Source organism: Lichenostomus cassidix, chromosome Z, assembly GCF_008360975.1.
Source record: "Lichenostomus cassidix isolate B80296 chromosome Z, HeHo_3.0, whole genome shotgun sequence".
NCBI classification, from domain to species: domain Eukaryota; kingdom Metazoa; phylum Chordata; class Aves; order Passeriformes; family Meliphagidae; genus Lichenostomus; species Lichenostomus cassidix.
The window spans coordinates 47502909-47528967 of NC_139511.1; the positions used below are offsets into that span (position 1 = coordinate 47502909).

Consider the following 26059-nt stretch of genomic DNA (forward strand, 5'->3'; position numbering starts at 1 on the left):
GGGCTGGTTTATACGGGAAGAGTTTATTGAGGGCGTTTCTATAGGCAAAGGCGGGGGGCAGCTAAAGAAGAGGGGGCGGGATCCAGGACAGGCTCCTCCCGGGGACGGCTCTCCGCACGTTCCCCTGCTCCCCGGCGCTGCCTGTCCCGTGTGTGCTGCTCTGCAGGGCGCGATGGGGTTCGTCTTCTCCAAGGCCATGAACGACACCCTGAAGGCGCGGCAGGAGTCCATGCGGCTCCAGGTAACAGGGAGGCTGTCGGCGGCGCGGGGGAAGATCGCCCGCTGGCCAGGGCTGGACTGGGCTGGGCTGGCAGCTTCACCTGCTGAGCTTTGCTCTCCTCCCGGGGCTAAAGGTGCTCCTTACCTGTGCGCCAGCGCCTCTGTGATCACCTAGTGCAGCAGGTGCCGGGGTGTACATCTCTGTGTCAAAGAACTGCCTCGACAGTCGGTGTTAGCAAATTGTAGAAGTGGAAACTATCATTTTAGTAGCCAGACCCTAAAAACATGGTTTTGGAAACAGCTTTGAAAAGTACACTTAGGCTGAAGTTTAGCTCACACTAAGTGCAGCTGGGCTACTGCAGTGTTATATGTATATGTTATGTCTATGTTGTGTTTATTATGTATATTAAATTATATATCATATGTATATATTATAACATTAATATTAACATATGTATATGTTAAAGTGAATTAGTAACAGTGTGGCTGCTAAAACATGGATGTTATACTCTTAAAACACTTTAGTTAAACATGTTTCAACTCTTCCACTATTAAAAAAAAAAATCTTTGAAACAGCTCTGGAAACCTCAGACTAAATAGGGGGCAGGGGATGTTTTATTGTCTCTCATAAAATAAGAAAATAGGAGCAAAGAAAAAGGGAAAACAGTTTAAGGTTCAGAAAGTTTTGCTGAACAGATTTACAGTACTAGTTCCTAGTTATAGCTTTCTGTTATGTTCTTAGATAGCTTGTAACTTATTCGTAATATTTGTATGCTAAGTGCTGGAATGCAATCTGGAGGATTTATCTGGAGTTTGTTCCTTTGGTTTTGGATTTCAATTGACCACAGGTAGATTTTTAAAATACTTGAAGTAGTGATGGATGAACTTCCAATTTACTAAATTGCCAGTAGATGGCATAGTCTTGTTTACAAAGCAGTGTGCAGATGTAGGATTTGTGGGATCACAAGTAAATGACTCTGAAGGTGACCTTGGAAATGTGTCCAAGAAGGAGCAAGATAGCATAAGGAAACAGGATACCATAAAATACATGATAACTCCTAACTGTTCAAAGGAAAGCAACTTTTTGCAAGGTTTGCAGACATCATTTTCTGTCTGGAATGAGTTACACTTTTCTCATATGCAACCACAAGTTTTGTGTACAAACCTTTTTACTTTTTTTTCCTCCTACACAGAGATGCTCCTCCCACCCCCAAAGTTTTTGGAAATCCAGACAACAGGAAGGTTTTTGGTTTGACAGATTGATAGTGAAATTAAAGTGGAAGCTTACTTCACAGTCTGCTTCTCTGTTGTGAAAAAAAAGTTGAGGAAAGAGCTTGAGTTCAAGCTAGCATTTGTAGGCAGCTGCAGACCTTGAATGGCAGTCTTTGCCCTCGCCCCAGGTTCCAAGTAGCTCTAGTTCTAGCTCAAATGCTCAGGCATTTATTAAAAACAAACTTTGAGGGCAATTACAAAAAAACCCCTTTAATTTACATATAAAATTTTTGCAAATTGCTCTTCGGGAACTTCCCTTGCATGTATTTCTTCTTTTTGACAATAGGTCCCCTGCATTGTATTTCATCTTTTTGACTGTTGCCATAGTACATTTATTTCTAGTACTACAACCACCTGATCATATCTGATTCCTCCTATGTTTGCAGACACATCTGCCATGTTAGAAACCCTCCACATTTTGAAAATGCATGCAATGTAAAGTTGAATTGGGTGTTGAAGATTCAGTGGGGGCAAGGGGAGGACTAAATTTTGTGTCACAAGGGGATGGAAGAATGTACTTCTGCTTTAAGTTTAGGGAGGGTGTAGGGAAGGGGAAAGACTGCTCCTTGTCTTTTCCCTATGTGAGTAAAACCTGTGTTGTGTTGGGAGTCTAGTGTTAGACAAAGTACTTTCAGGCTATTTGTAGAAAATTGTGTAGACTGATTTATTTGCTTTTAGACAGAAATTGTAACTAGAAATACTTGGAGAAGTTAGGTCATGCTAGAACCAGAATGAAATAACTTAACTTAAAGCATGTATACATTTTCATATGATGAAATACTGGGACTTGGATGCTATCAGTTCACTCGTCTTTCTCTGAAAAACATCACATTTATTAATGAAAGCAATATGATATATTTACTATCAGAGATTTAAAAATACAGATTTGACTTAAATGTATATTGACCCCCAAACAACATGGGAGGTCAAAACTTGTTGGAGCTTTTCATAGCTTGTGAATGTTCTTAAAGTGGCCCATGATTAAAATGTTGAAGGAATAGGGCACAACTGTTACCCCAAGCCAATTGATGTGGGTCAAGAAGGCATCAAAATTGTTTCACCTACAATGCCTTCCCTGCTTGCTACAATAGTGTGACACTGCACAGAAATGAACTAGGAAGCCTGTGGGTTGACCTGGAATGAAACACAAGTAGGTGTTGGTGGCACAGTCAGAACTTGTGAAAGATTCTCCTGCTCCTTGGAGATGAACAAGTGTCATCAAGTTACTGTAAAGTGCTTGGAACAAGATTTTTGTGCTATTCAGTTCTGTGACAGAACACTTTCTTCTTTTTTTTTTCTTTCTTTTTTTTTCCCAACAGAAAAAAAAATGCTCTTCTCTGAATATGCTCTGTATATGCACTTCTCTGAACAGACAGAAGATATAAAGCTGTTCAGTGATTTTTTTTTCCTGTGGAACACTGTAGGTTGGAAAGAGACTGCTGCAAAAATAAGGCCATAATATGACAGAAGTTGATAGAGACCTCTCCAAATCCCAAACCTTGGTGCATGCTAAAGCTCAAGTCAGCTTTGGAGTCACTCTGATGCATGCTGGGCACCCAAACCAGCTTGACTACTTCAGAATAAGAGAATATTAAAAGTTGTTATTAAGTTTGGTGCATGGGTTTTTTTCCTTTATATCTTTCTCAGGATAACTCTGAAAAGAAGGGATTGTGGCCTTGTAAATTTTATCTTAATGCATTTTGGAAGAATAATAAAAACTCAGCTGTTTGCCTTGATGTTGAAGGACTTGCCAGTTTGTATTGTCTTCATGTGGCTCCAGAATGAAATACCAGTCTGTGTCAAGTGGAGATTGTTTGTGGTAGAAGTTTGTTAAGGCTTCATTTTTATCATGAGCCTGCTCCTTAAAGTGTAGCTTGCAAAATTATTTCCAAACACTTTAATATATCAGATCTACAGCTCAAGACTAGTGTAAGGCCTTGCAAAGTGCTTTTAGTGAGACTGAGTGGGTTAGAGGAGGTCTCTGTTCCCGGCCACACAAGAGCAATTATAGCAGATTATTTATTTTTATGAGTTCTGGGGGTGCTCTTAACACAATTAAATGCAGGAATTTCATGTATTTAACTTGTTGAAGTGCTGTGTTCTGTGCTTTCTATTCTAGTGAGACTTTTATTCCATGTCTTTTTTTTTTCAGCATCTAAAATGTATACCTTGACAAAGGTATTGCAATCACTACTTACTAAGAAAGGCATTTAAAGATGTACAAGGTAACCTGGAAAAAGATACATATCCAAAAGTGGCAAGTAGGAATGCAGAAATGTTTGTGCCTCATTATGCTTTCCTCAGTATTGATTAGAACATTTTAAATGCTGTTTTTTAAAAATATTTCTAGACTGTCTAGAACCCTTACTGACAGGTGGTTTTTTAAATTGGCTGATTCCACATACTGTGATCCTTCCTAAAGACTTCATTGTGATGAGACAGGCTTAAATTTGATTAGTACATAGTACAAGTACATTGTCTTCAAATAATATAAAAAATACTAAAACAATCTTGTATACTCAATATGTAGTGTTATTTAGAGTGATGAGAAGCAAAATCATGGTAGAAGGTCATGGCACAATACAGGTTAAAATTTTAATTTACTGCTAATGAATTTGATTCTAGAATTGCATAAAGCAGAGCTTACTAACTTTGCATCTCAGAGGAGTATTTTTGCAGTGATATGTAAAAGACATTCTAAACACAATTTAAAAGACTTTCAATTTAGGGTGTAGACACAGAAAAGCCTAAGCTCTCCTGTCAAATTTTTGCCAGGTTTCCTTATGCATGCTTTCTTTACTTTTGAACAGAACACCACCAACTCAGTACAATGGTACTCACTCCCCTGACATCCCACCCCACTCCACCAGTTAGATTTTAGTTTTTGTCCTGCTGTTGTTTTCAGGGAGGTAACACTGCTTTTGGCTCTAAAAAGTTGCTTTTCCTTTCTTTGTTTGGGAAACTCTGCACTGGGGAAGCTGATTCATATTCCAGTTTTCCTGTACACAGCATGTCTGCACTACTTGAAACGTAGCCCTACAAAGGAGGAAGCTGAGATTTTGTTTAATAACAGGGGTTTCAGTTATTTTTCCAGTGGTATTATAAGACCTGAGTTACATGAAGATATCTTGATGTGTGTAGGAATAATACTGCAGAGTAAGCAGGGGTTTCTAGTCCATACAACTGAAAAATTTAAGTCCTTGTAGCATTTAAAATCCTTCATAACTGTTTTCAGTATAACTCGATGTATAAGGCACTTAATTGCTTACTTAGAATATATTTTTCATTGGAACTCCACAAATAATTTGTGATACACTGAATCCTTTAATGATTGACCTTTTTACTCTTTCTTATATTAGCTTCATCATTAATAAAGAGATCTTAATTGAAGACTAGTTTGTAATTTTGTTGTATCACTCTCTTCTCTATCATGAGATGACAGATGGGAAGACAGTATCTGACTGATTTGTTTTTATATCTTTATGTATAACAATCAGACCTAAGGGATTAAGTGCCTTGATGTTGTCTAGCTATTGAAGTTTCACCTGGATACATTCCTCGGGAAACTGTACAAAAAAGCAGTGAGGAGAGAATTCACTTGTTCTCTGGTCAGAGAATGGAAGACAAAATTGTGTTGCATAGGGGTCTGCCTAGTGAAATGAAGTAAATAGGGTAGTAAATAGAGCACAAGGAATTCTCTTCACTATTGCAGAGCATTTTACTCTTCTTTTTTTAAAAAGCCCCAAACCTCAGAAAATTAAAAACCTCTGTGTTTTCTCCAAAACAAACAATAAATCACATTCTGCCACCCTAAAAATCCTGTTTCTCCTACAGCAGCACAGTAGGAGCATTTTGCTGTGGCAGCAGATGTGAAATAAAGAAGTCTAGAATGTATCTGGTCCTCGCAGATTTTATGAGACAACATGCTGGGATTTTCTGCAGTGTTGATGGTTCTGGAGAAAGGAACCATGTTCATGTTGAAGCACAGATGTGCACATCCTGAGAAGCAAGCAGGAAGAACAAGAGCTGTCTCTGGTCACAACACTGCAACATCATGGGAATGACTGAGGTGTGGTAGGACAGCTCATGGAACTTGAAATCTGTAAGAGACAGGTACAAGCTCTTCAGGAAAGACAGAAAGGAAAGACAAGCAGTAGTGATACCCAGGATGAGGAGGTGTAGCTTGTGGGTTAAGGTCAAAGCAGAGTCCACAAAACGTGACACTGTGGAGGGAGCATGCTGCAAAGTGTATGACAATCAGGGTGACAAAGTACATGAAGAAACAATAAGTTGTTCTTTTAACAGCTGAAGAAGGTCTCTGGATTACTGATTGATTCTCATGAGACTGTAATCTCCTTGACATCTGCTGAAAGTATCGTATATAGGAGGGCATAAGCAATTGAGTACATTTCTGCAAAATGTAAGGAATTACTGATACAGGTATGGACTAGATGGGCCATCCAAGACCCGTGCACAGCTGAATTTGTTACTTACAAATAAGGGAGAACTGTAATGTCACAGGCAGACTTGGTTGTAGCAAGACCAGTTGCAGACCCTGGACATTAGGAGAGCGGATTTTGTTTTGCCTGGTATGTGACATGCCACTGAAGTTTTGAAGGAGAAAGTTCAGGAAAGCTGACATGATGTCAGCTAAATGTCCTTGGCCACAATCCACACTGGGAGCTGTCAACTGGGAACAGTTTTGTAGAGATGCAGGGGACACTGGAAGACAGCAACTAGAACATGAATCAACAGTGTGCCCTGAGAGAGGGATCAAAAGGACAAACAAGGGCTTTACAAGCAGTAGTGAAGCCAGTAGGTTGACAAAAATTACTCATGTCTTCTGTTCAGTGTTTTGTTTAAATGCATTGAAATACTGTATACACTTTTTGCCTCCCTTCTCCCCCAGTACAAGAAAAATGTAGATGAAAAAGAGCAACTTTTGCAGCAGAACATGAAGATGGCCGAGGGCTGGAGTACTTCTTGCAAGGAGGCCAAGTGAACTGTTCTTACTTAGCCTGAAATGGGATGCCTTCTGGGGTGCAGGATCCAAGGGCAGCCCTCCACCAACTGTGAGTAGTTAATCAAGAAAGCACAGCCAGAGAGGGCAAGAGGTACTGGGTATGCATTGAAACAGAATATGGGGAGCAGTTCATACTGAGTGTAAGGGGAAACGTTTTACCCTTCAAGGCCAATCCAGCAGTGGAGCAGAAGCTCAGTGATGCTTCCATCCTTGGAGGTTTTCAAGACCCAACAGGATAAAACCCTCAGCAGCCTGGTCTCCTGGTCTGATTACACAGTTTACCCTGTTCTGAGCTGATCCTGTGCTGAGGTCCAACCCAAGTTACTTTATGATGCTCTGATCCCCTTGGAAGCAGGCACAGACCATGCTTCACTGTATTTGTGGATCCTGTGAGGGAGGATTTCTCAGAACTCTTTCTTCCCAGACTGAGAATTATGAGCATTTACAGCTGCAATCATGCTGAGCACCACATGGACAACAGCAATCTGTTCAAACAACGTGTGACTTGGCCTAACTTTTAACTGACAGCTGTCAGATAGACCTTAGGTGTATGTAAGTGACAGTGATGCAGAAATAGAGTCACAAGGGATGGAGAAGGGAATTGAGACTTATAGCCTCCGTGTGCCCTGCCTGTTAGACTGTGAAAACAAAGCAAAAAAATTTTGTTTGTGGAAATAATTTACCTGAAAAAGAATTGTATAATGTCCTATATATTTTGAAAGTTTTGTAATATATATTGCTGCATTAACAGATAAATTTCCCCTACACTGTATGTAACATTATGTATCCAGCATTAGTATGTACAAAAATCAGTTGAAATTAGAAATTTCAATAAAAGGTATAACTATTATTTAAGCAAAACTTCTAAAAAGAAGTTTAAAAAGTCTTGCTTTGAGATTGCAACAGCTTGCATCTGCCAGTCTTTTTGGTGAGATAAGGCTGATTAAGAGTGGAATACTGGAGGACTAAAATTCTTGAAAAGTGTAACTTTTTAGAAAAAGTTAGGAGCTGCCAAGAATCACTGAAAGTGATGGAAAGAAAACAGACTAGTTAGTGCTTAGGGCATGTAGTTGTTATATTGTTGGTTTGGGTTTGGAGTTCAGAGTGATTTGGAGGGGCTTTTCTGCAGACTTTTGAGGTTTTTTTCTTCCCAGCTAGAGGACTTCTTATCAGACAAAAAGACAGTTTTCTCGGTGGGAAAGCATAATTGCTTTCCGGAGTCAGATATATTACTCCAAATTAATCTTTGATGGGAGCCACTTAACTTGCAAGAAAATAAACAGGCTAGAGAAATAATAGACTTCTGATGGATCTTGTATTTACCAATAATAAAAGTGTTTTATTATAACCTGTCTGCAACATGAAACTCTGGAAAGACTCACTCCCATTCTGCTGCTGTCCCTCCTCTCTCCCTGTTTTACTGTGTCAGAATCTAAAGAGCATTCTTCTCCCCAGTATTGGATAGCCAGGAAACAGTCACAGATGTGCTTTCATAGCAGTCAGTCTTTGAGAGTTTATAGACTTGCTCCCTGTGTGGGCATGGAAAAGATTCTGTATTCCTTGGTTTAAAAAAAGGTCAAGATCAAGTAAATCTGGAAAAGGGGTTATTTTTCTGTGTTTTGACAATGCAGTGGAGGTACTTTTTTCCTGAAAACTCATGCCAATGTTGCCTTGTTTTTTAAAATCTTTTCTTTCTTTTGATGTCCCCAACATCATCTACACTTATTTTGAGCAATGATAAAACTACGTTATCCTATTCTAATGAGGACCAGATAGTGGTATGGAAAATCCTCTTTAGTTCTGTACCTGGGTGGATACTCTTATACTGGTTTTGGCAGTGATGCAAATTAATAAAGGAAATAAAAACTAAAGACATTTCTTCCTCAGTTAGTAAAAACTGTGGAGTACGTGGGCAGATAGTATAAAACTAGGGAAACTCATCCTCTAGTGTATTAAAAGAATAGTCTGCCTTTTCAAAGATGAAAAATAATACAGTGTTTTCTTCTGTAAGTGAATTTTTCTTTTGACACAACACAGAAATGCCAAAAACCTATTGGTCTATTGCAGAAAAAATATCTTACTTAGTTAATTCAAATAATAAATCATAAGATTTCTACTTCTGAAAATGGCTTTCAAGTGTTCTGTGCTTTCATCTGTTCTTCAGCTCTTGCCGGTGGAGAAAGATGTATGCATTTTACAGTGTGTGCACAAGTTATGTCAGATGCATTCACAAATCAGCTTGAAGTGAAACTGTTGAATGTTTTCCATATCCACAAATGGCTCTAAAGCTCTCAGTTTCATAAGAAAATGCTTTAGGATATTATTTCATCATATATGTTAATGTGTAAACATTAATATCATTAGAATGAAATTTAGTGTTACAAAAGGTGTGTGACAAAAGTATCTGTATTTGGAAAAATCTATCAAAAACTCACTGAAAGCGTAGATAAATGCAACTTACTATCATACGTTTTCTTTCCTCTACACTCTCAGCTCTTGGTTAGAGGCAGACTATAGCATGATTGCATTACTTTCCTCCCAGGATTATACTGCCTTAAGATGTTTGCTTTTAATGGCAATAAATGAAAGTAACAAGGCAGTTTTCTCTTCACGTTCAGCAATTTGTTCTTAAATATGAAATGAAAGTATAGGAGTACCCTGTAGCATGCTTATTAATTGACCATATCTCTTGATTAAATTATATTGATTTTTTTCTGAATTAAAGAAATAATAACAGTAAAAGAATTATCAGACCTATTATGAGAGATGGGAAGGGACTACAACATATCTATTCCAAACACTCACATGTTTCTCAAAACAAGATGTAACTTCAGTTACACAGCTGTTTATTTTTTGTGTTTGCTTTTCACCTCAATGTCTTTTTGAAAATGTACAAAGAAATCGTAACATTTATATATGCCCAGTAAGAAATAAGTTTAAACCTTCCAGCAGGAGTTTTAAGTTTGTTTTGTATTTGAAAGTGTCTGATAATCTAGGTAGCCCTCTTGTGGTTTTTGAAGTTCTTACTTTTAAAGAAAATTCTAACTAAGAAGGTTCTATGGTAACATGTGACAGGATATATAGTAAAAGAGACAGCTGAAGCATCTTAAACATATGTTCAAGTGAAAAATGAGATTACATATTTAGCATAGATAAAGTACAAGCATCATTTGTACATGCATATTTAAGAAGTTAGATGTTTTTATACAAATGTACACCTTCCTTAAGTTACTGGCTTTTGATATTTGAATTGAATCATGGATTTTACACATAGCACTTTGCTGAACTTCCTGTGCTGCAAATACTGAGAATTTTGTGAGGGAGAGATGAAGAGAACCTGATTTATTTATCAGACAGCTCATGGGTCTCCTCTGACCTCCTCTCCTCAGTTAGTTTTAAATTCCTGAAAGTTAAAAATATATTAAGCATGTAAAGATGCTATTATGAGGTAGGTCATTAGGGGTTGTATTAGAAACTAGACATTGGGCCACATTCTTAAAGACAAATGCAAAATGATAACAGAAATTGGACAAGGAGAAAACAAAACTTTTGAAAAACAAAACCATTAATCTCTGTTTGATACCAAGTATATGGCTCCTACCTTAATACTTCATTTTAAGCGGGTAAAAGGAATTGATAAAACCACAGAATATGCAGAGTGGAAGGAACCCATCAGGATCATCATGTCCAGCTCCTGGCCCTGTGTCTCGTAAGCCTATTGTTTGTTCTTGGTAGGGACCTTTATTTTGTCCTGGTCCTTTATCCTGTGATGCTTTTTTAGCAACGAGCTAAAAGTAGGAATGGAAAATAGAGTGTGAGAAAGCATGAGTAAGAGCAGAGGGAAGATGACACCTTTTTGTTTGAAGATGATTATATCTACAAATACAATTTTGGGGTTCTGTTGGGTTTTTTTCCTTAATAAATCAAATTAACCCTTTACTCAGTCAAAATACTGCAATTATTTATCAGTTGATCCTAAAATGAAGTGGTGCTTGAAAGGCATATGTGTGCTATGTTTTGACTCTGGGCAGGAAAAATGGCTAATGTTAAAATGCCAATGAGTTTCTGAACAGGAAAACTTTTTTCATGCCTTTTCACTTTCATTGATAAAAAAGGAAAGTATTGACACAGGTTTCTGCAGTCCTTCCTGTGCCTAATAAAACTTTGTGTGATGACATTTTTTCTATCTACAGATTTGTCACCTTATCTTTGTTAGTAAAAGATCAATCACCTCTATGATGATACCTTAAAAATTTAATTTTTCTTGATGTCTCAGACACTGAGTCATTTCTTCAGGGTTTTGTGAACCCTAACTTTTTCCTCCCCAAAGTTTTCAGCGAGATTTAGTCAAAAGAATTTTTTTTAAAAGTTCTATTAAAATGAAAACAATTGTTACCTTTCTTTCTTGTGAGGTAAAATGTAAGTAAGCTTTGCCTTTCCAGATTACTACCATCTGTTTCCCTCTGGGGTGGGAAATAGCTAGATTTGTTTTCTATTGACAAGGTACTGGTAGCGCTTATGACATCACTAATGCATTTGTCTTGAAGCATTACAAAAATTGTTTTGCCCCTTAGGTGATCTGGGCTTAATTCTGGGAAATAAATGCTCTCTGGTAAGAATTCTATATCCTTATTAGTTTCTGCTCATCAAATGGAGCAGAACAAGATAAATGATATCTGTACTGAGGAAGATTAGAACCATCTGTCTTACAGGGAAAAAAGCCAGTTTGGTTGGTATTAGCTGAGAGATTGTATACTCTGCCTGATCACGGTAAAGAAATAAATGAAGTGGTTTACAATGAGCAGATTTTAATAGCTATTTCTAACATGCAACGACTACCAGCAAAAGATGCAAAACAGGCTGGTTGCTGCACTAGTAGTGAGACAAATATTAATTAAATTTATTCCGTTGAATCAATTCTACCAGCCTTTTTGTTGGGGAAAATCTGTGACTAGTACCTATCATTGTGGGTGCACCTTGCAACTTTTGTCTTGCTTGGAGGTCCACCTCCAGCTTACCCTTACACATTTAGTCTCAGTTTGTTGGAGGAATTTAACTGACTTAAAAGAAAAAATGCCTTCTGGAGCTGCCTTCTCTAACACTATGAATTTTCCATAATCCCTTTCTTCTTAGTAGAGCAAACCTATCATTTTACTCTTCCTCAGTTAAGTCCGCTGAAGTAAAATTTGGTCTTTGACTTGTTTTCTATGAGATAGTCTTTCCTGAATTTTGTTTGGAAAAAAAAAATTTTCAGTTATTAGTCAGATTTTTTAAATACTTGACATTGTAACGTTAATTCTTTGTTTTCCACTTCTTGATCTATTTTACTATTCCTACAGGATTGATACCTGCTTTTTACATAACTGTCTGTTCACTGACTTTGGTTTGTCTCTATACAGCTCATATAAAACTACTGAGAATTTTGAGCACTGGTAACAGTACCTTCAACCTTCACTTACTCTTGAAGATAAGATTATTAAATGCAGGTGGTCACGCTCTCTGCGCTTTGCCCATGTTTATCCCTAAAGGCCACACAGCAGAAAAATAAGAGTGCTGGGTTACTGCCAAGAAATTTTACCTTCATGATTTGCCCATTGGTTTGAGTCTCTCATTTGCGCAACACAAAATCTCACATGGATTTAAGGGCTTTTAATATTATTTTCTCTTTATATGGGATGTAATTCCAGCACCTTATTGACAACAACAGGAATATGAAGGATTTGGTGCTAATGTCACCAAGGTCATGGGTTTGATCCCTGTGCAGGCCATTCACTTAAGGGTTGGGACTTGATCCTGTTGGGTCCCTTCCAACTCAGAATATTCTGTGATTCTGTGTGATTTTTTTTTTCAATGCGGTTTACATTCTGGCTTGTGGCTAACACTGTGAGACCTTTTTCTTTTTATGATAGCTCTTTGCTTGTAAATACTTTGTAATCCATCTTTGCATGGGAAAGCCTTAAAAAATCGAGTTTTCTTTTTAAGGAGTGCAGTTTCTTGCAATGCTAATAATTTTAATTGCTGTATGCACTTGGTATGGGAAATATTTGCAAACAAGCTTTGAAGCAGCAGGATGAAACATTTAAGTGATTTATTTTAACTGTTTGATCTAGAGGCCCATTTGCTGACATGTGCTGTGTGCATGCTGGTCATAGAACCAAGTAGGCACTGCGTGATTATTTTAAGTTATCATCTCTGTATTGCACTTTGGTGGCTTGCAACAGAGGTGTAAATGTAGGTATCACTACTATATTTTCCATTTCTTTTTGCTGAACAACTATTTGCAACAGCTTCTGATTTTACCCAAAGAATGACACCAAGTATAAGTCACATGAGCCTTTAATCTGTCATCTGCTGATGAAATGCCAGATGTAGCTGTACTATCTGCCCACCAACTTTCATATGTATTTTGGAAGGGATTTACAGGTTTTATTATGTGTGATTGTCAATTTTTTTTTAAACTCAAGCCTTCTTTTTCGTTGCAGCTCTGCATGCTCAGAAGTTAGAAGATAGTTGCTTCTAAAAGAGCACTTTCAAAGTGTCTGACGATTAAAAAACTGCAAGGGAAAATAACCTATCATGGGCAGAGTAGCCATGGCCTACAACAGATGTATTAACCTGTGACAAAACTGGAGGCTCTTTTAAAGTGAGTGTAAGGATATTCCAACAGTTTCTTCAAGTTTCACTTTTCTTGGATTTAGATACTGAATTTCAGAACTTAAGCAGAGATGGTGTTCATCTGATTATTTCTTCTAAGGTAGTTAATTCCTTTCCTGTCTGAATATCTGTTTACCAGGCTGTTGGTACAATTATGTCATAATGATGTGACATGAAATACAATTCTTTATGGGTTTACTGCCATGACTGCTCTCAAGCTAAATGTTTGTCCTGCCCAGTATTTTTAGGCAGGTTGGGCAAAAGAGGGTAAAATATATCCCAGGAGAGCTATTAAGCGTATTGGGCTGCAGATAGGCACTTTGTTGAGGGGTGGTTACTGTGTCTCATTCCCCAAAGATACATCTTGACTCATACCAAATACACCAGTGAAATTGTATGTAATGCCCATGGACAGTGCAGAAGAGAGCATTTTGCACTGGCTCTGCTTTTCATTTCTATTGAGTATTTATACACCACCTTCATTCCCATTTGGAGGTGTATAACCAAAGTAGCATCCATTCCATCTACAGCATCTGAACATGGAAGAGAGAAAACAAACTAAGGGTCTGAAGTATGAGAAATTTGTAGTCTAGTGAAGATGTGGCTTGTAATACAGAGAGTTATTTTTTTGAAAGTTGTCAAAGTTGATTAAATTATTTCAGATGAGAGTTTTCTCCCACTGGACTTTAATCAATGAAATGATGGTATAAATGCTCTTTTATGTGGTTTGACATCATCGTGGCAGTCTGAGGAATAATCAGTAAAAATGATAAGGATGGTTACCACTGACTAGTTTATTAGCATTATCAGTTTCATAGTAACTGACCTTTTCCCTCTCTGCCTCACTTCTCTTTATCTGTCATGATTCATTTTGTAATATTGATTTCCTTTTACTGTAACAGTTTGTATGTGGCAGACTTCAAAATCCTAATCAGCCCTTACAGTTTCTCACAGAGAATTGAGAAACTACTGGCTGTATTTAAAGAAAAATGTGAAAGTTATTTCTAACCAGGTCCTCTGGAGAGTTTTATAAATTTTAAAATGTCACTTGCTACTAGTACCCATTTTATTTTGAAATATTATACTTTATTTTTTAAATTATGCAATCAATATTTTTTTACCAATATAGAAGTTGCTACTGTCACTTAATTTTTTAAATTGTATTAACTGTGTCTATAAAACACGGTTTGATTGTTATAGGATACAAGTAATCGAAAAGCATGCTTGGATGTGTACCCACGCATCCACATCACAGCTTCAGTTCTCTTGAGCTATGCACAGCAACCTGGCTAGGAAAATCACAGCATCTCTCTTCCTCCTGTGGTAAATCTGCACTTGAGACCATTTATCTGTAGTTTTTAGTGCAAGTGTAGTCAAGTAAGTCATTTTACTGAAGTTTTTACGGCTATATAGTTGGGTGGTTTGTGTATTTAAAGTTAAACAGAATTTATTCCCCATGACATGGCACTTGGATGGTGAATGGTTGTTCACCTGATATGTATGATGTGCACCTGTGGCTTGTTTCCTCAATAATCAACTTCTGTCAGTAAGACTTTTCTAAATAAACTGCAGCCCACCTCTGCTAAGTCTGAATGATATCAGGTTTTTTGTCTTATTACCTATAAAATTCCACATGTGAAGTTGTTTTGGAGTAAAAATGAATATGCACTGTTCTTAATTCTGTCTTCTGCTTTGCCATAATTGGAAAAGAAATAATCTTAAACGTAATTGTAAAGGAAGTCCTAAAAGAGTAGAACTTGGCCTTTGCCATAAAATCTGCATGTTAATAGATCCAAAGTCTTCCACTATCTCAGTGTGACTGGCATTTTCAATAGAACACATGTGGAGGAAAATAAGACACGATTACTAGGAAATTAACAGCTGAAAATGGGATATTGATTTGAACTGCAGTCAAACATGATTTGGTTTTCTTTCATCTAATTTCGAGTCATCTTTTGTTGTAGACTCCTGAATGTTTTCCTATATGGATATGTTTTCAAATCCTGACTTGTTTAAGGTCAGTGTAATCCTAATGCACTGTTTTTGCTTTAAGATCTGCCAATAGTTGTTTGCCAGTGTAAAATCAGCATATCATGATATCTTGGTCATTCAAAACTATCTGGGCTCAAAATGTTCATTTCAGATTGGCATGTTAAATGGATAAGCATAAGGATATTGCCCATGAATTGTTTGAACTTTTGAAAGACTGGGTGCAGAGGAGTTGCCTGAGTGCCCATGTAGGTGTTTCCATTTTGACACTTAGAGCATCCAAAATTAATTCAAATGTATACTCTTTTAAAGTCAAGCATTACTTTTAAATTAATATAGCTGATCAGATGTCAGGTCTGGACATGCTAAAGCAATCCTTGATGGCACAGCGTAGGCAGGTGCCCTGCCTTTTGTCTGCTTTGTCAGAGTATGCCAGAGAGGTGTTCCCTGCTGTGCTGCACAGTGACTACCGAGCTCCTTGAGAAGAGCTCAGGTGTACTCCATGATTTTCTACAGTTACTCCAGTAAGTTTCAGCTGTGCAATGAAACAGTATGTAGTAGGACAACTTAGGCCTTAATTGTCACTCAGTTTTTGCTTTTGCTTAAGGAGAGCTTGAAATCCAGTGGAGTCAGTGTTCCAGGAATTGCCCTGGAAAACCTAAAACATTTAGACTAAATCTGTTGGTTACTCAGATTCCTGTTGTAATCCCAACAGCTGCAGCACTAAAGTCTTCTGTTTTGCAAGATGAAACTATGCCAACTATTTCCATTTCCAAAACTGATCTTGGAAATGGAAAGCATGAATGAAGATTTTTTCAGAATAAAGGAGTAGAGAACAAAGGGAACTTCTGGCATTTGTGAGAGGTAATCCTGGGTTTGGCATAAAATTACATAGGTTCAAAGGGATTTTGGAGCACATGCTCGTGTGTTGTTACTAAGTTTTCTCTGTATAAATCATAACTAAATAAAAATTGGTTTATAAACAAATGTTTGCACCAGTACTATAGATTGCTTAGCATCTTAAGATCTAAGCGTCCCAAACACATCTCAGGGCTTTCTTGATGCTACATTGTAGGTTTATGGACGAAATAGTTCTTGTGAACTATTCATTTTAACATCATGAAACTTCAGTAATAGCAAGAATTAAACAATCCTTTTAGCCAAATTTCACTAGACTTACTTTTTACTGCCTACTGTGCATTAGTATTTCTCTGAAACCTTTGTTTCTTGGCTGTTACATTTCACCATGTCCACACAATGTTCATCTCTAAGATTCAAACTTCCCATCAACACTTTTTTTTAAAAGAAATTAATTTAAATACAATGTATGTTTCATCTAGGTAAAATTTTACATCTACATGGAAGAAATTTGCTCCAAAAAAACGGAATTACAAGCATTTGTCTATATGTTTCATCCCACCTCTTGTTTTTGGATGAAAACAAGCAGAAAGTTGAAAAAATATCTAGTTAGAAAAGAATATGAAAAATGTTTGTTTATGTTATCTGGCTGCTGTCTATAATATAGAAAACAAGTTGCTTCCATTTATACTAGGTTATTTATATGAACTACTTTTAGATATACATGAAAGTACCCTTGGGTTTCTGGAATTTGATATGAAAGTCTCCTGCAGCATGGTGTTTGAATTTATTGTTTGTGACTTATCTTTCCTTTCAGCACTTGGGTTTTAAAGAGCTGTCAAAGTATAACATGTGAGAGGGTTTCGTTGGGGTTTTCTTGTGTATGTGTGTTTGTTTTAAAAGAAATCATGTTAGGATCCTTTAGTTTACTTTTGTAGGTTTGAACTCACAGCCTTCTTTTTATACCACGCTTACTTCTTTCTAAACACTGTGCATATTAAACTGTCTGTTTTTCTTCTTCTCTGTTGTTTCCTTTTAGCAAGACCTATATTTCATCAGCATATCCTTGTCCCACTTCTTTACCATGTGCTTCTTCAAATTGAAGCTCATTTAGGGTAATACTGTGCATCTTGGAAGCATAGGCTCCTTGTCTGTGCTGACAGGCAAACAAAGGATCCCTTCATACTTTTCACATATGTGGAAACTACACCAATAATCATATTGAAGATGAAAATAAAGTCATTAAATGGATATTACATGTCATTATTTTATCTTATCACGTCAGCCCTCAGCAATTTACCAGGCTTAGGATATTTGGGACCAAAATGGATCTAATTAATGGGCAGCGTACGTGTTTATTTTAGAATTTCCAACTGTTTTGTAGGTGACAAAATAAAATATAATTATTTTGATATTTTATTAAGTGGTTTTTCAGCCATTATATAATTGCTTCTGAAGAAAAAAAACCAAAACAAAGCAACCTGAAAATTATGGCTATCAGAAAGGTAAGGCCTGTTGATATTTTTTTGTGAGAACAACAATTGTAATATAAGTCTTGAGGAAAGAGAAACTGATAAAATAGTACTGTGAGACTACAGTGAATGTTGTTTTTCTTACTGTGTACAATTATATGTAATTAGATCTGTCCTTTTTTTCATTATGCTGTCTCAAAATTATTTCTACCTATCTAGGTACTGAATGAACTTGTAAATAATATAGCAAGATCAATATAGTTGGAAGAAATAATTAGTAACAATTTAATAGAAATTGTTCTGTTCAGGCTAAATCAATAATAATGGAGATGAATAAATGGGTGGAAACCTTTAGTAATTACAAATCCTTTAAATTATTCTTGAATTAGAAAGCAGGAGAAAAAGACATATTTAATTACTTTTAGTGATTCATTAGAAGAGAACTTTCTGAATTCATCCTTTGTTCTCTCTTCCCTAGAATACACTTTTGTGGGCAGTTGGTATTCTGTTTCCTTTCCTTGTTGAACTTTTCATCCAACTTGGTTAGCTAGCCTAGACATACAAACCCAGGTACACTGGTTTTTTCCCCCAAAAGATGAGTTATAAACATTACTGTGAAGAAGCAGACTTCTTATTGTGTTAACTGACTTCTCCACTTTGATTTCAGATTGCTTATTTTAGGCACAATTCTTATTTTTTGTGTCACTCTAAGAAGGAAATACCAGTCTTTGTTCTTGTGTTCTCTACAGCTGAGAGGAACTTTTAAGAAATACTGAATTTAGTTTACTTAATGAAAATGTATCAGTCAGTTTAGGTGGGGCATGTAATTTAAAAAAGCATCTAATAGTCTGGTTTTTTTTATTCTTATGACCCATAGAAAGTTCTCTCTTTTATTATTCTTCTGTACCATAGAAAGTTCTACTTGGACGTGTGAACATATTGACTAGATTTTACTTTTTTGCATTACTGTTTTTAATTTTAGTAATAGAAGTATTTCTTCATGGACTTTTGATGTATGTTCCAGTGCCTATAAAAGATTTGTTATCTTCAATGTTTTTCTGTATTTGTAAACAGTGATGTTGCAGAAGAGTTATTAGCTTTATGATGCATCATGAGGAAGAGAAATCTTCAAAAGGCAAAGAAGTGTCAAGATTGACTCTAAAAGTACAATTAAATTAAAATTAAGCAGAATGAATTAGGCAAGAAGATACTCTATGGATCAACATGGAAATACAAAGGACAGAGAATCTTAATCTAGAAAGTCCTGCTGAGACCTGGGGAGCTCTCAAAACCTAGCACTGGTATTTTGGTTGTCTTGACCTTAGCAAGCAGCATTAGAAAGGGTCTGCATAAAACCATTTGCTATTTGACCTAAATGCTTTCTTGCTATAAACTATTACTGAAGAAGGCCATTTTCAATCAAAAGCTATAAAAGATTGTCGTCTTACTGTTTTGGATTTATAGACCAGTGGGTGATTGACTCAATCTTTAAAATTAATGGATGACTTGATTTTATTTAATCTCTCTCCCTTCTTTAGATGGAAAGGCAACTAGTACTGCAGAACCTGATGAGAGAGAGACAAACAGCCATGCAGATTGCTTGGACACGGGAATTTCTCAAATATTTTGGGACGTTTTTTGGACTTTCTGCTGTAGTTTTAACAACTGGGTATGAAGTTTATTTCCTAACAGAAAGTACATATATTACATTATATATTTCTATTTCACTGGATCTTTCCCTTTGCATTGCAACAAGTAGTTATTTTTATCCAGTAACTGCTCAGAGGTTGATCAAATGATAAAGGGACTCTTAATTCTGTCTACTTCTGGATGTACTTTGGTTATGTCCGTACTGCAGATTTATTTAAAAGCAGAGACATGAGCTGACAATAAAATAATATATCCTAAGTAGCAAAACCCCAGTATAAACTAAAAGTTGTGTGTGGAAGAGGAGAGAATATTTAAAAGCTATGCTATTTTCTTGTCTGTCCTGTGATTTAATGTACTATTGATGAGTAGCATAGCCTCCATCTGGACTTTTTTAGTGCAGTGAACAAGCGGACGTCTTCTGAAGTCTACTCACTTAATTTGAATCATCTGACCCAAGGGAAAAGAAACTGGCTGATAAAGCAATATCACATAGGGAGAGTTTGCCCCACAGTGCTTTGGTTTGATAACATGTTTTTCTTGTGCTGTAACATTATTAGAGGAAATGTAGGCAAGGTTTTGTGTACATAGTGAGGATTAAATGCACCTTATGCATTACGGGTTCTCCACAGACACAGATGCATTTGGAAATGAACATAGAATTTACATTGTTACACATTGCAAGTGGCTGGGTATATGTATCTGCACATGCTACATTACTTAAATAATCACATATTTGTTATATATATTCAAAATTCACTATAGACATTTTTAAATACCCTTGGGTTGAGCAAGAAGGCAACCAGAAGACAAATGTTTCTGAGAGAATTAAGACTTGTTCTTTGTTTAGAGGTTGTGGAAGGATACAAGTCCTAGACCAACAAGGTCAACCTAAACTAACAGTGCTGATGTGCTGAATATCCTAAATAATATTTTTCTTTTTTTTTTTTCCTTACACAGAGCAATTAAAAGGAAGAACCCAGCAGTTTTACTGCCAATACTTCCCTTAAGCTTTGTATTTACCTATCAATATGATATGGGCTATGGGACACTGTTGACAAGGATCAAAGGTATGTAGGTCTGTCCTGCTCACACAAGGTTCAAATACACTGTTATGGTTTTTAAATGGCTGGGAGAAAACTTGTAATAGATTTTTTTTTCCCCTTGACAAAAATATTCTCTCTCTTTTTTTTCTTCTTGTTAAAATCATATATTTTTCTAGTCAAGGGTACTCACTCTACTTTTTACAGCATTTCTTTTCAGTTTAGACTGGTTGTCATTTTCTCCTCATTTCAAAAAAATTTGAATTCTAAGGTTATAAGTACAGCTGATATAAGCATTGCATATTTGAGAGAAATTACATCTAGTGATTTCCTTCCATATTCCACTCCAATGTTGTTTTTTGGGAAAGGGTTAGGAATTATAAGAATAGATAAAGGATTACAGATATGAGTCATGTCCTTACATCTTCATGACCAAACACAGTCATCTGTTGATCATCTTGCTGCAGCATCCTGCTAAAACTGCAGAAAGGTGAGTCCCAGAAAGTGGGGTCTTGCTTCATAGTTGTCCTTTTTATGTCTTCTTAGTTAACTAGCTTTATTGTCTCGTCTGGTACTGAGACAATCATCCTGAAACAAAATAAAAATCTGATTCAGCTCTTAGTCTTTACCCTCCAGATCTAACACTCAGGTTTCCTAACTCGGTACGGTTCACTGAAAATAATGGCAGGTTAATTGGACAAAATCTGTGATAGTTCCTGCTGCATGCAGGTGCAAATATATTTAGGTGATGCAAGAATATTGCTGTGAACATTTCCTCAACCCCACTAAAAAAATTTCTTTGGATTTTAATATGAACAGTCAGCTAAGCATGGGTAAGAAACACTGGGTAGTTCTTGGAAACCACAGTGTTAAAAAGGAGATTAGTACATTCAGTGCAGAATGAACAACTGGAATTTAAGATTTGTATGTAAAGTGTTTACAGTGTACCATGAGGTCCTGTAGAGGTTGAAGAGGGGCGATGTTATATCCTATTACTTTCCAAATAAGAAAAGTCATCTTCATCACTTCAGATCCACTAGGAGAGTTTCACCAGTATGCAAGGCTTGTGTAAATGTTTTGGAGAAAAGAAACTATGGAGCCAAACAGAAAATTAAATAAGGCAAACTAACTCTGTCTTTTCCAGGAAAATATTTTTTCTTTCCCAAGAGAAATGTGGTAAATCCACTATGAACTTGTGAAAGCATTTGGTGTGGTATTACATAAAGATTAAGTTGATGTGAAAGGTGTGGAAATTAGTAGACAGGTAAGCACAGGAGTAAAGAAATTATGTCAAAGTTTTTGTTTAAAAAGGAAGGTTAGACTTTAGCAGGGTTGTTAACAATGTTCCTTAAGATTTGGTCTGGATCTTCTTTTGTTTTATATTTGAAATTATGAGTAGGTTATACTAATCAAATCTTTGGGTGACAAACTTGATTAATTTCATCAACAGAGAAGAAAATAGTGCAAGAACAACTGATGATCTGAAGAAATGAGGCAATAAAATAGGATTCTATTTTATGAAGTCTGCAAGAAACTAGGGACTAATATGGATTTCTACCATCCGAGTTCACCAGATGGAAATGGTAGAAAAAGGAAAGACTTGAATGCATTAGATGGTCACAGAATTAGTATAATCCAATAGTGTTATCAAACTGAGGGTTGAGCAAAGTCTAGAAATATCAAGTGAGGTTTCCCAGTATCACAGCATGGTTGAGATTGCCCTCTGGAGGTTGTCTGGTTCAACCCCCCACTTAGGCAGGATCATCTATTGCCAATTGCCCGGAAAAATTTCCAAAAGGCTTTTGAATATCTCCAGGGATGCATATTTAACAGCCTTAGTACAAATAGAGTACAGATGGGAAGGTGCAGGAAAATACTACCTCCTGTGGAAAGTTACATATAATTTAGATTACTTCTGTAAAGGGAACCTGGAATTATACTAAAGAGCTAAAATTATTAGGGAATGACAAGCTGCCTTGCAAGAGAAAAAAAGTAATTAGTTTATCTTTGTAAAAAGACAAGACAGATTTGGGTTTACAGCTCCTACTTGCAGGATAGGATAAAGGAAAGTAAGAGAAGGAAATTAAACTAATTACCAATATCAGCACTAGATTAAAAGGAAGAGGACTAGCCTGAATGAATCTGGTCCAGAAATCAGGTTCAGGAGTTCATTTTTATTTTAAGATTAAAATTACACAGTTGAAGTGAAGGTTTTATGACACAATTGACCTGCAGCCACAATGCTTGTTCTCAATACTTGGCTGATTCCTGTGTTCACTACCACACCTTCTTAACCACTTCTCTGCTTGTCCATCTATTCTGTTGGTGCATGCCATGCTTCATCTCTCTGGTGTAATAATGAACATATACACCACTCCCTTTACTGTTTTTTCTTTAACTGGTTCCTTTCCTCCGGGGTATACCTGTCTTCAGCCTCGTAGCCAATTCTCTCTCCTAAGCTAATCTGCAATTATTTCTGTGCTGTACAGTGAACCTTGTATCGACCTTGATCACATAGGTCTGCATCTGCTGTTGTTTGTCCTTTGGAATTGTTTTATACCCCCAAAAGATTGCTTTGTTTTTCTTTCATCAGGCATTTTGTCTCTGATCTTGTTTACAGTTAATTTTTTCTTTTGTCTCTAGCCTACTTCTCCAAAAACTATCTCATGACTTTAATATTCTTCCACATTGAAATAGGAGGGGTATATTTTCCTGCTTTATAGCTTGGGGTAATTAAAACCCCAAACTGAGGACATAGGGGGAAACACCTGTATTGCCTTCTGCTTTTGCTGTCAAAAAGCCTTAAGTTGCCAGGACCATGTAGCAGAACATAATCTTTTGGGGATATCAGGGTTACAGAACAGCCCTCAAGTCCACTATCTTTTCTGAACCTCTGAGGACGTAAAGAATCAGTCAGGGACCTGCTATCTGTGTTCTTAGCCTTGCTGTTTTGCTTTTCCTCCCAGCCCCGGCACACACTGCTGGTGTTTTTTTGACTAATTATTAGAGGAGGGTAGGCATTATGTCACCAGCCTCTAACTGCACAGAACTTCTGTGCTGAGCAACGGACCCCTGACTACCTTTTCCAAGATTTAGACAGCTCAGTCCTCGTGCTCTGAGCGGTGTGAGGAGGATGGTGATGAGCAATGTGCTCTAGCACATGTGAGTGACAAGCATAGAGATTTGCCTCTACATCTGTGTCACCCAAGATCTCTTGCTATGCCATCATCAGATGCTGTATGCAACTAACTTGACATTGTGGGAGTGGTGGTAACCAATGTTGGATATTACTGATGGTCCCACGTACTGCAGTACTATAAAAATTAGAGCTGGGAGATTGCAGTACTCAGACCTGTTTTCGAGAATGGCCATAACCTTGTCTGTATTGCAGTATTCTGTCCGACTTAGTGCACATAAATACAGTTTCAAACTACTGCTTTAAGGATCATGAAGCTGGGACTTAAAGCGGAGGTAAACAAGATTGTTGGCATTGCTCCAAATGGCATCAGCCAAAACAAATGCATTCTTTTCCCTGTCTTCATCACTTCTTATATCACAATCACACCACCACAACCTATGTATGATGTTCAGTCTGTATCTTTGTTTTTTGGATTCTCTGTCCTAGATGTTTTCATTCCAGCCTTACCCAGAGCATTCTGCACTCTACAACTTTCCTTGCTGTGCTTCATCTTTAGGTGACTGTCTTAGCAAACCTTTTAGTGACCAGTGTGCTTTGACCAATGCTTTAAGTCCTGTGCTGCCCATGTTCTGGCACCTTCTAGGCTAGTCCTGAGGCAAGAAGAAAAATTGTGCCCAAATATGGTACATCTATGATACTGTGCACAGATTTACTTGTTAACGCATATATACATCTTTATGTGTATGTCTCATCCACTTTCTTCTCAGATTCCTAATTATACCACCAGTCCAAAATTCGTTAGAGACACCTTTATTCTTGTATTGACATCAGCTTGTTTGTAAAATATATTGCTGTTTTGTTACAAGAATGACTAAATCAGTTTAATTTGGCTTTTTTCCTTCCTTTGCTTTCTAACTGTAAGGCTGAGGAACCTAACTCTTTTTATTTTCCTCTTTTTTTCAGGTGAAGCAGAGGACATACTTGACACACAGAGTACTTTGCTAGAATTGCCAAAAGGACCTATCACATATGAAGATTTGGAGAAAATCAGAATATCTCAGAGTAAATTCTTCATAGAAAAATAGGAAGATGGTATTAAAGCTATATATGTGAAATGTGATTGTAATACTGCACTTGGACATAAATAAATCATTAAAAATTTGAGAAGATTTTGAGCTTTTATAAAATCAAAATTTAATTAATTTTTTAAAAAACAGTACTTTAAAAAGCAATTGTTGTCATATGTATCTCTTCAAAATGTTCATTGTTGCTGCAGTGTATTTTTCTTGTATGTAATGAAATACTGAATTTCCATTGTCTGTTCAGAGTCTGAATACATCTTTCACCTGTAGTAAATATGTCTGGTACTGAACAAACTTGATATAATCAATAAAGATAAGTTAGTTGGTAGTTACAAGTTTGTATAAATATTGTCATAATTTTCAAATGTATTTCAGGATAGACAGCTCAATTTGAAGTCAGGAGCAGTCAGTCAGTTTTTTTGAAAAATAAGACACTTTTTATTTGCTGTTCTTTAGTCAGTGAACTCACCATCTCTGCTTCAGATTCTGGAATAGAATTTTTATCAGAAGTAGGTTCAGAAGTAAACACGTCACTTGCTAACTGTGTGTTTTACTCTTAGGGAAAACTGTGTTGAAGTATGAGCAGAGATAGTTTCTGAAAGAGAGAAAACAAATTATATAGCTATTTCCTGAATCTTTTTCATGCTTGTTTGACATTCTGAAACTTGGGATAATTTGTTTACATGAAATCAGGATTTCACTATTAAGATTAATATTAACTTAGGCCAACAGCAACCAAAATTATTAATGTATGTTTTTGTAATGAGTAGATCCAAATGGCCTTACAAGTACTGAAAAACTGAGGGATTTTTTTGCATTCCTTTACTCTAGCATGGTACATACCAGGAATATAGCTTTAGTTTACTTTCATGTTCTGATGTCACACTTGAAAAAAGATGCATCTTTATCTATTGGAAATCTTGTTTAGAAGGAGATTATTTTGTGTTTTGGATGGAGATTCTTCTAGCATTAATCTGATTGTGGAATGAAAAACAAATACTCAAAAAGAGTCCAAAAGTGAATTAAGCCTAAGTCTGTACTGACAATTTGTTGACTTAAAAATTAAATTCCAGCTGGAGATAATGCCCTAAATATGATTTTGAAGACTACTTAACTAAAATTATAATATTGTTACAATAAGACAGGTAGATATGTAATGAAACAAAAGCTTTTCAATATAGAAAAAATTAATAGCTCATTTTCTAGTTTGACTTCTGAAAGTGCCTTGACTTCTGCATTTAGTCATTTCTGTAATTGTTTCTGTCATCTGCATGTTAGCAATGCATACAGTCTGTAACTGATCTCAAATGTGATATGTTTTAATGGCAGTGTAATAAAATGGGATATAATAACTTGTTTGATTATTAGAGCTTGGTCTACACTTGGGCTATTTGAGATTTTAGGCAGCAAAAATTTCTTGGATGGTATGCCTCAGCTCAGCCTGTGATGCTACACATGTTCTGTGAGCTCACAAAATGCAGCTCAAGACTACCTCACATTCTTGCCTATAACAATATCTGACCACTTGCTGATGGGTTATGTACTACTCCTAGAACATGAACAAAAACACTTGTTTTGCTTTGAATAACAGAGCATCTGCTATGTTTCCTCCAAGTTATAAAGTCCACCTTGCTTTAATTTTGAAGAAGTTGGTAACAGTC

At 36.6% G+C, this 26059-nt stretch overlaps 1 protein-coding gene across 1 annotated transcript; it reads left to right on the forward strand.

The window, feature by feature from the left end:
* Positions 1–87: 87 nt before the first annotated feature.
* Positions 88–25763, forward strand: PLGRKT (plasminogen receptor with a C-terminal lysine). Its single transcript, XM_085042587.1, has 4 exons — positions 88–241; positions 19026–19156; positions 20095–20204; positions 24280–25763. Exons 1-4 carry the CDS (start codon positions 173–175, stop codon positions 24399–24401), a joined length of 432 nt encoding a protein of 143 aa, XP_084898713.1. The 5' UTR covers positions 88–172; the 3' UTR covers positions 24402–25763.
* The last annotated feature ends 296 nt before the right edge of the window (positions 25764–26059 follow it).